The 10,724-nt window shown below is 41.2% G+C and overlaps 1 protein-coding gene across 1 annotated transcript in view; it reads left to right on the top strand.

Annotated features, from left to right (window-relative positions):
- Positions 1–271: 271 nt before the first annotated feature.
- The window catches only part of ST6GALNAC3 (ST6 N-acetylgalactosaminide alpha-2,6-sialyltransferase 3), a 207,781-nt gene continuing 197,328 nt past the window's right edge, over positions 272–10,724 (top strand). Inside the window, exon 1 of the mRNA XM_027900671.1 lies at positions 272–575. Coding sequence (XP_027756472.1) covers positions 558–575 — 18 coding nt within the window. The 5' untranslated portion in view covers positions 272–557. The remainder of the gene's footprint in view (positions 576–10,724) is intronic.

Below are 10,724 nucleotides of genomic sequence, written 5' to 3'. Positions count from 1 at the left end.
CACAGTGAAAAGGGCTGAACATAAAACAATACTGCACTCTAACAAGCAGCATAAGGATTTTTAGAGCCCTAATAACAGAGAGAGAGAGAGAGAGAGAGACTCTGGACTTTTCCTGCCCAACTGGCAGCAGCTGCCTTCCGAGAGCATTTAGAGAGCTGCAGAGGGATTAATTATAAACGTGCAGCTTGATTTGCGGCCATTGCAAAACATCTGCAAGGTACAGATTGCCACTCCAGCACGCCTAGCGCTGCGCGAGAGCGTCCTGGAGCTTACGAAAATACACGCTGGAGCCATGAATCAAACTCCGTCATGTGACGGAGGGGAGGTGCTGGGCTGGCTCCCAGCCAGTGGTAGGAGCTGATGGGTGGAACAAACGGGGCATAAAAAGACTGATATGACTAACGGATCCTGGATGCGTGGTTACCTCTATTTGGATCTACAGGAATGTAGGCTCTTAGCAGTTGTGCAGCTCTGCCAGCCTTTTGCCTGACACTGGAACTGCTGCTCACAAAGTAGAAAATCCTGCTGCTCTGTGGTAGGAAGGATAGAGAAAGAACATGGCCTGCATTTTGAAGGTAAATCTCTATCTGTTGCTTGAATGCATTGTTGGAGAGCCCCTCGCTGCTCAGAGGCATGGATTCCGTGCGATCCTATTGCATCTTCGTTGTCTTTTTGAGTACTGGCTTTGTTTGGCGAATGAATATGGAGATATTCTGCAACTTACAGCTGTGCTCTGCTTCCCTCTGCCATTCTTTTCCTCTTTCCCTGCATTGTCAGAGCTGTGAGCTAGTGGGAAGGGAAGTGTGTAGTGAATAACAGGAGGGGGGAGAGGGGCTCTGGTTTATCTCAGCTGACTTTGTCTACCCTGGTTTCATTTCAGGAACAATAGCCTTTGGGCAACAGACTCCCCATACAAAGGGCAAAATGGGGAAGTTACTTTCTTTTTCTAACCTTGCAGCATTTACTGCTTTTAAAGCAAAGGTCGCAGATGTACACAGCTGTGCCCAAGTTGCTCCTTAAGCACGCACTCCCCTGCCGAATCTGCTCAAGATCCACATGCTCCGCACAATTATACTTAATATTCAACTGCGTTTATCTAATCGAGCAACCTATTTGATGGAGCGCTTTCCCCCTCCGTGCCAGCAAATATAAGCGTGAACTTACCCGCGTGATCGTGTGCTTTCTCCAGCCTGCTCTCCTCACCGAGAGAAAAGTGTTTTTTCAACCCGCATGTGATGTAGATGGAGGGAGCATCCCTAGCAGCGAGTGTTGAATGGAAGGGGAGGAGGCGGAAGTGCGGTCAGTTGGGAACACACAGCGTTTGTTTCCTTGCAGGGCTGTCACTTTTCCGACTCGAAAGCGGTTTGTTTTCAGCTCCCTTCGCTCTCTGCCTCGCTGCCGCTTTCCGCGGATGTTTTGAGGACGTTCGCTCTTTGTTCATTTTTCGCAAATGAAACTGATCTGTGTGTTCTTTGTTATTCGCGATCTGATCTTCTAGGAAAGAGTTGATTATCCCAAACTTTGGGGTGGCCTCTCACAGCAGTTGCCCTCAGCGTATCAACAAAGTGGATAAGTTGCAAAGCTTCAAAACAGTATCCAGATAATGAGTGTTCCTGTGTCTCCATGAATCCAATCCTGAACAACTTCTTGTTTTGCTGCGCTGTTTTCCTCTTTTCATTCATTCATTCTCTGCTAGTGGGTCAGTGGTACAGGAATGTTTTTCGAGTTTTCTGTCTTGAGCATGTGTTGTGGCAGTTTATATTAATAAAAAAGGCAAGGTCTGCTGCAAGGCCAGAAACTTCTGTGAACTAGCATGTTCTGCTTGGAGATAGAGAGTAACAAAGTCCTTTAATCAGACAGCAGTAACATAACTGAGAGTTGTGACTTGGGATGAAGCTCTGTGAATGGAACCTGGTTTCCCAAAGATGGGTGTGTGCACTCCTTTTTAAACGCTCCCTCAATGACTTAGCTTGGATCTGCACGTAATCCAGAATTTCTAACTTTTTTTTTTTTTTTTTACTACGTGGAGAGATCATGTGCAAAATCTTCCCTCTGGCTGTAACACTTAAATAAGAATGTTTTTTTAAAAGAAAACTCCAGTGTCTGTTTTCCCTCCCTCCCAGTTGTTTCCCCTGCACAGTCTGGTGACACAGCCTGCCACAAGCATGCCTTAGAGTTTGAATTATAACACAATCAACATCTTCCCTTTGCCCAGGCCTGAAGCTACATTTGGTTTATTCTGATGATTAAATCAATAGATTAATTGGTATTCCCTTGAGAGACATCCGTCTTCCAGGTTAATTCTTAATCTTGTTAATACAGGCAGGTGGAAGGATAAAAAGTGAAACAGATATGATGAGAAGATTAGCTCTGCCATAAGGCAGGCTGGATTTTCTCAGGCAGGCACCCCTTAGGAGTCATTTAAATGTCCAGGTAAAGATACTTAATGGTGTTTAAGTTTTTAATGTAATGCCTACAGGTACTTCTCAAGCTTTTCCCTAACAAGGAAATTCAAAATAGTAAATATATTTTGAGGTTACACCAGGCTAATTCCTTCATGAAAACATAAACTTGTCAACAACACCCTCCTGCTTTCCCTTAGGTTTTCCCTGACTCTCCTGTTTATTCAGTCAGTAGTTTGTGTGGAAACAGGAAAAAAAATTAATCAAAAATAAATATCTATAGGTATAAATTTGAAGCAGATGGGGGCACACTGGATGGGAAGCCAGAACAACTGGGTGTTGTTTCCACTTCAGCCCTGAGTGTCTCTGTGGCTCTGCCTCATGGCTCTCCCTCTTCTGTTCCCGGATTTTTAAGCCCCTGCCAAAGCTATTGAGACTGATTAAATGCTGGAGTTCTGTATGAGTGAGAGTTTAATAGAAATGAGATTGGATAGAGGTGTCTGTTAAGTGAGAAGCGCAGAGGAGGCTCTTAAGAATTAACTGGAGTTACTTAGAGTGGTTAAGAGCATATTAGAAGAGGCGTGTGACCTTTAGATTATCAAGATTTCCTTTTAGCATGACCACTGCATGAAATCATCTGTGTGCAGCTTGTGCAGAAATGCTTGGGAAGGTGATTCTTCCAGGGGTGCCTGCTTGTCCCTCTGGTGTTTGTTGTGCACCCTCCCTGCCTAAGATTGATGGGGCTGTCCCTGATCGTGGCTCCAGAAACTTTGTTTCCTATTCAGTAGTGGGACCCTCTTGGCCAAACCTGTGAAAATCCTCTTCTGAGGAATTCTCTCTTCTGCTACAGAAAAGCAGAGGAGGAGGCAAGTTCCAGAATGCCTTGATGTGTTTTTATTTTCTCCGTCGTGACTTTAAAAAGTGTGGCAGAATAGCTGAGTGAAGTGTAGGCATCTCTTGGAAGCAAACAGTTGATCTTATGCTGGTTACTATGGTAGCTACATGTCACCTTGCCAATTACTAGATTAGCAGTGATTGCTAGTTATGCAGCCACTGTTATCCCTAACGATATCCGAGTCCCTGAATTGTGCTGTATCAGCCACTGACTCTTGAAAATGATGACAGATGTTACTGAATAAATTACTTAAAATCCACTTGTTGCATAACTGAAGAAATGGTATTTCAAAGTACCCGTTATCTTACAAAAAATACAACATTCTGTAAAATCTTGACATCTCCCACCGAGGACTTGGACCGTGATATTTTAAAGCAAATAGAACAGGTAACATAGTTTGCACATGCTGAACTTTGCAGGGGATTATATCTTACCCTATTTCCAAACTCTTCTTTTTTTAAATGGAGGTTTGAAGAAGATGATGGAGGTCTATTATGTTGTCATCATAGTACAATTTATAACTCTGCAGGCTTAAAATATAATTTAAAAAAAAAAAAAATCATGTCCAGGGAGGACTAAGCATGAAATCTTGAAGGGTGTTTCCTTCTGGTTTATGTGCTAACAGAGGTTTCATGTGCCTAGAGGCTGGATGTGACCTTGTACCAGCAGAGATCACAAGTGAGCTGAGACCTTCAGTGAAACTCTGTGGTTTAAATAGTATTTGTATAATATGGTGCAATGTTCTTATTAATAAAGCTGATTGAGAGTTCTCTCTAAGTAAGCAAGTGACCACCTCAAATCCATAGTTCCTTTAGTATTTTTAAAGGGTAATTCAAAGATTGAAAGAACTGTTTTGCAAAACATAACTTACTGGTTACAAATAAACAAAACCCTTCAAGAACATGCTTGTAACTGTTTTCTGGAGGATGCTGTCAAAGTTGACCATAACTGTGTGTTCATCTATGATCTTTTTGCTTGTTTCCTCTCTGTGATTATCTCCACTGGTTAAATTACAGTCACAGGTTGCATTTTCTCCTTAGCTCACGTGGTGTACTGCTTTTGGAAGGAATTTTCCTTGAGAGTTTTCTCTGAGTGTTCAGTGGCCTGTGTCTGATTGGGGTCTTCAGACACTGCAGTAATACAGATAACATTTCTATCTACAGGCATATGCTCCATCTGCACTTTTGAGACTAAAATAGCAAAGCTGATCTCATTACATTAAATTTTCCACCCTGGCAAGTGGTTGTTCAAAGGGGAGAAGCAGAAGATCTGAAAGAATGTGATCCTGGTGTTTGGATGCTTGTAATCCTGGAAATTTAGATGTTAATTGATTTTTTTTTTTTTTTAACATTTATGTACATGACAAAGATTGTAAATGTTTCCTCTCAAATTTCTACACCATCAAAAGCACATTCTCTGTCTCAGTGTCCTCTGGGTGCAGAGCAGGCGACGAGTCTCACCATAAATCCATTCACTGCTAGGGATTTGCAGGACGCAGACCCTTCCATGGAGATGACCTCTATATCCTGCTTGAATCAGGTCCAAGATAATTCACGTTCTGCCTTGACTGTTAAATGGACTGCAGCAATGTTTATGCATGGCATCCATCCGTTTTCCTGCACTGAGAGTCGTTCTTGGATCCTGTTTGCTGCTCATGCTGTGTTTTGTCCTCTGACATGGAGGGATCCTAGGGAAAGGAGCAAAGGTGACCTCCCCTGCTTATGGGAGGATGCTGCTCTGGGGGTTCATTTCAGCACTGGCTGAATTTGCTGCAGGTTTGCTGCAAGCTGAGCTCCCTTCTGAGCCTGTCTTAACCTGACCATCACCAGTTTTGTGGGCTGCGGTGCCTCTGTTGGGACTGAAATCATTCCTAGGAGTATGTGGTTGTATCTCTAGGGAGGGAAGGTGTAAATATGCCCCCTATGAGGTATTCACAAATGAGCTGGAATGTAACAGGTGGATGCAGTGAGGGCTTACAGAGAAGAACTGGGATTTCTGGTGGTAACCAGGTTTCTTGTGGATCACTCCATTCTTATTTGCTCTGGGTAATTTTTGCCATTCTCCTCCCCCTTCCCAAACAGAACTGGCAAAAATCCATTTTTAATTCTTTCTAATGCTCCTTCTACACTGGATATTTCTATTTTAAATACCTTTTGTTGTTCTTCTTGTTGTTGCTCTACGTTGTTCACCTCTAAATTGCTCCGAAGTAAATGAAGCTGCATTAATGAACCTGGCAATGTGCAGGGCTAGGATTTGCTGTATCATGGTCCAGTGGTGCTTAATTACTATGTGAGATTTTATGGAGTGTGGTATGTGGAATTTTGTCATGCATTTCTTTATTATGTTGGCTTCTTGAAAACTTAGAGAAAATTAAATTCTAAGATGTGTAAAACCACTTTTCACTCTTTGCTTGCAATGACCTTAAACTAATTATACTTCAGGGATAATTAGTCCCCTCCCAGAAAGGAACAGCACTCTAGTCAGTCTAGTCCTACAAGAGAACTTGCTTTGGTTGAATGAATTTGATTTTGATGCCCGTGTAGCTAAACCAAGGAAATCTCCAGTGTAAGCATATTCAGTTGGTTTAAAACTGGGGGTTTTATGTCTTGACTTAGAGGTGTGAAAACTAAAACCACAAAACCAGCATGAAACGATGAAGTGTCTCATATATTTGAGTAGCTGGGTGTCGAAGCAGTAACGGGGGAAAGGTTTTTGCCTTGCAGTTCATCTTTAAGCAGTGAAGCATGTGGCATCCAGATGTTTTAGGATTCCCCCCTCCCTGGGGATGCACTGTCCTTGTGTGCTGTTTGAGCAGGTGATCTGTAAGGCCCTTCCAACCCAAAACATTCTGTGGTAATCACATGTTCAAGATTCAGCCTCTTTGCAGACTTGTGCGTGAGCTTCAGTGGTTTAGATCCTGTCCTTTTTTTTTTTTTTTTTCAGTTTTTATTTTGAAGTCACAAATGGCAGATAACTTGGCATGTCATAGAATGACAGAAACCATCTCAGGAAGCAGCAAATTCCTGTAGTTTGACATAACATATTGAACCCCTTGAGATTTAGGACAGATGTGCTCTTCTTTCTGGTGAGATGGCAACAAAAAAAAAAGCATACCTTGTTTTCTGACAATAGCCCAAAATCCATGATTAAGGGAGTCTGAAATACAGCTTAAAAGTTCTCACTTTTTAGGTTTTAATCACAACTATCACAACATCTCTGCGTTTAGTTGAAAAAGGCAGAGCTTTTAGCATTTTTGTTCTGTTCCTTTGTCATGGTTCATTCCAGTAGTATCTACGTGCCTTCCAATAGTGTAGCACTGGACATGGTGATCTATTCTTTCATCTTTTCCCAGGGAAGCAGTATCTAAGCAGCAAATTGACTCTTTTTTAAGAGGGATTTTTTTTTTTTTTTGGAGGGAGGTGTTGCTTAAAGAGGTGGGGAAAAAAAAGGGTTTTTTGTGTATTTTTTAGGAAAGGAAAAGGTCAAATGATCACACGTGAAATGGAAAATTGAATCTCTGTGTCGTCTTTGTGGCTGATGGATGAATATAATTTTTTGGACCCATCTGCTCCCCAGGGCAGCTTCTACCATAAAAGAAAGAGCTGTTTTGTGACAGAAAAATCAAACTATTGATTGTAAATTTGTTTTAGCTTTTTAGTTTTGTTTTCAGATGTTAAATAGATCATTTATTTTGTGGCTGTTATCCACGACGCTTTCCCAGTACTTTCTTCTGCCTATCAGCTGCTCTCCATCCATGGTCTGACTCATAGCACAGAAGGTTGGGCGTGTGCACGTAGATAACAAAGAAGAAGTGGAGGGATATTTTACCTTGCTAGCGTTTGAGACCTCTCTGAGGTCTCTGTCCAGGAGCTAGGAAGAATTGATCTTTGTGGGGATCTGTGAACAAGGTGGGTAAAGGCAGCTCTATTTATTGGATGTATTCCCAGTAAGTAAGGCAAAACTCTGCCTTGGGCTCTGTCATCTCTTAAAGCTCAGGGAGAAGTTGCTTTGCTGTTGTCAGCATCAAACACTCACACGGGATGAAGTTGCTGTTGCCAAAAACCCCTGCACCTGCTGCGTTTTGCGTAGTGGTTCTTGTAAATAAACCCACGGATTGCTGAGGTAAGGAAGGTCACTGCTTTTCCAGCGGCTTCAGTGGTTTCTACAGAATGGGAACACAGACTGTAAAAGGACAATGTGACTGTAGGGCACGTTGTGTTCCTGTCTGAGAACACAATAAAATGTGGCTGGATGAGGCGTGAATTGCTGCGTGTCAACTCAGAAAATGGCAAATATTGAGCTGTCTCTTCTTCTGTACTCCCCCATTCCTCTTCAGAAACACCCTGTGGTTATAAAAATATTACCTTTGCATGGTTAAACAGATGCTTTTGATGGTAGTGTCACAAGTTATATCGAGAAAGATATCCTTATATTAGTACAATCATATGCTTTCCAGGAGCTGGACAGGTAAACCATTTTTTAAAATCAGTTAATCAACTACAGTTATGTTATCAGCACAAAATGTATATAAATGGGATTTGTAGTGAAAATAAGAAGTTATTTTTCTTCTGATCATTTTAGCAGAAGCACCTGAAAAACAGGACAATTTTTGGTTTATGTATTTGAAAGTGGATAAAATGCCATGCTGGAATTTTTTTTTTTTTTTCATCTTTACTATTGAGAAGAACAAAGTTGAGACTGGAACTGAAATGAATGGGTTTATGACTTGAGATCTTGTAAGTGATGCTGTTCAGGAGCGATGGCTTGTGTTACCTAAAAGCAGTCCTTTTGAGCAGTTCTTGTCTACCTGCACAGCATGTGACACTTTAAAATTAACATGAGGGCACCACATTTGCTAATAATCAAATGAATCAGTAGCTTCCTAGGAAAGATATGCTATTCAGCAATTTGCATTAACAATAGGCTGTGGAATGCCAGCCTAGGCAGGTAAGATGGCAGGTGTGGAGCAGTTGGAAGTAATCAGAAAAACATGTTTATTTCATGGGAACAGCACTTTGTACAGAAGATATGCAGAATGAATTATTTATAGTTCCTGTCTCTTCTGACAGTGTATTCCTTGCATGTTGGTTTGGTGAAGGATTAGGTATTTTATGTCTGCTTCTAAAATTCTTCTCCTTAAAATTATATGTGATGTCACTAACTAGGAAAAGTTTGCCAGGGGTTGGCAAAGGGAATGTCCTCCTGAGCATGTAGCAACATGAGACTTGGTGATTTAATTCTAAATAGGAAAAGCCAGAAACCAAATGCCTATTCATTTCTTTTTTACTGGAAAGTTTCACAAGCCTTGGTTAGTCATCAGCTTTTAGTTTCCTCTAAATCTATTGAAACTTCATTATTTTCTTGGAATGATGAGATGACATTCTGTGTAAGAAATAACAATGTGTATCTATTAACTCTTTAATATACATATTAAATAGTAATATTTACTACTGTTATCATTGAGGCCAGTAAGGTATTTCTTGGTATATTTTGAATAATTATTATTACATTATTTTGCATGAGATTATGAAATAATGTGCTTTTGTTTTATGTACATACTCCTTAAAATTCCTATGATCCGGCCCTTCTTCGTAACTGGAAATCACTTTATCTTTTGGGTTAATTCAGAAAGGCTAGAAGGCTTTCACGTTTTCATGTGTTGTGTTCTGCTGTGGGATGCAGTTACACCAGAATAAAATTCCTATACAACTTTGTTTGGTTTGATTTGTCAGGGGCTTATCTGATTATTAAAATTCCTTATAGTTTTACTAAAACTTTTCTAGCTCAGCCCTCCCTGCCAAGTGGATAAGTTGTTTACAAGTTACTGCATGTCGGGTGATCTGTTGTAATTTCCCTGTGTTTGCATTCAACTGTGACAAGTTAGTCAGGTAAAAATGAGCTGTTAACAGAAGAGAGCTTTCTATTAGCGCTTCTCATGTAGAGACAAAAAAAAAAAAAGGCATTTCAAAAAATGGAATGGGGAATGAGGCTGACTCATTCTGTGGTATCTTTGGGAGCTGTGGAATGTGGGGGGAAAAAACTAGTTGAAGGCACATCTTTGGTAATCGGGGCATGGAAGCTTTGCCAAAAGAAAAACTTGTTTTTCCATATGATTACTGGGAGAATTTCAGACAGCTGTCTCTGTGTGCGTCTCTATCATTTTTCTGTCTCTTTTTCATTTCCTTCCACGGGGCATAAAAATGTTTTACAGAAAAATGAGTCTTACTCTACTAAATGTTTTTCTTGAGAAAGGGAAGTGGCAAGAGGAAAGAGACACTGAACAGTCCAAACAAGAGAAAACAAATGGCACCTTTTGGGAACGCTTCTTGAATGACATCCTTACTTGAGTGTCCGTGTTCTCTCAGCCAGCAGTAAATTACCTGTAGCTGTTACAGGGACCTGGAATTCTATCTCTGAAGTTCACAACTCTTATTCTGAAATGCAGTTTATACTGTGTTTTTACTTTGTGTTTGCTGCCACTTGCCCACTCATATTTCATTAAACCAGTTAAGGTATCTTAGTGGTTTTGCCAGGTCACTTGAGGTGGAAATGGAGAATTGAGGACCTGGAAAGGTCGTAGAAGCTTCCCCCGTTGTAACCACACTTGCTCCTCGGAATCCTAAATATGGGGACTCGGTCACCTTGTCTGCAGCTTGGTGGGGTATTTCAGATGAGGGTTGTAAAACAAGCATTTCTGAAAAGTGAGCTTTCAGTATTTGCTAAAACTGATGTTACAGTTGGTGGCACTCATGAATTCACCAGGAGATGGGCTGTGCTCTTCTGCCCACCGAAATCTTGCACGAGGCCTTATCACTACTCACCATTCATTGATTCCAGGGGAGAAGCTGACTTTGGTGTCCTTGTTCCCACTGCAAACTGCAACTGGAGCTCCTCTGTTTTACCTCTTAACCTCAGATCATCAGCCTCAAATCTGCCTGAGGCCCTTTGCAGCACAGAACAATTGTACAGCGAGAAGAGCATCCCCCAAAAGGCAGAAATCGTGCAGGTCGCAGATACGTGGACAGGGATTGTAGTTTGGGTTCAGCTTCAGAATCTGCAGGGAAATATTATCAGTGACACTGAGAAGTGTTGCTTTTTTTAAAGTTTGTTTTTTCTCTGTTTGCCCAACCTTGGTCTCAGAGGGAAGTCCTAAGCCCCTCACGAATAAGGCCAGAGAGTTGAATTTCCTTCTGGGCCTCAAGAAGGTCCTAAATGAAAATGAGTTTTGAAATTGTTATTCAGTCTTCAAGACCTTCAAGTCTCCAGCAGCCTGAGATGTGTGATGGCTACTCATATGTTTCTTCAGTCAGTAAAGAGTTCTGAAAATAGCCATGCACTTTATTAACGGTTACTTTTATTGTTTATCAGTATTTTATGACTAACAACAAAAAACCTGCTGTTTTCATGGAGTCATAGAATGGTTTGGG

The sequence above is a fragment of the Empidonax traillii genome, unplaced genomic scaffold (genome assembly GCF_003031625.1).
Source record: "Empidonax traillii isolate 1590-97213 ecotype Southwest subspecies unplaced genomic scaffold, ASM303162v1 scaffold745:size721762, whole genome shotgun sequence".
NCBI lineage: Eukaryota > Metazoa > Chordata > Aves > Passeriformes > Tyrannidae > Empidonax > Empidonax traillii.
The sequence above is the reverse complement of the archived record's forward strand: the minus strand, read 5'-3'. Positions and strand labels throughout refer to the sequence as shown.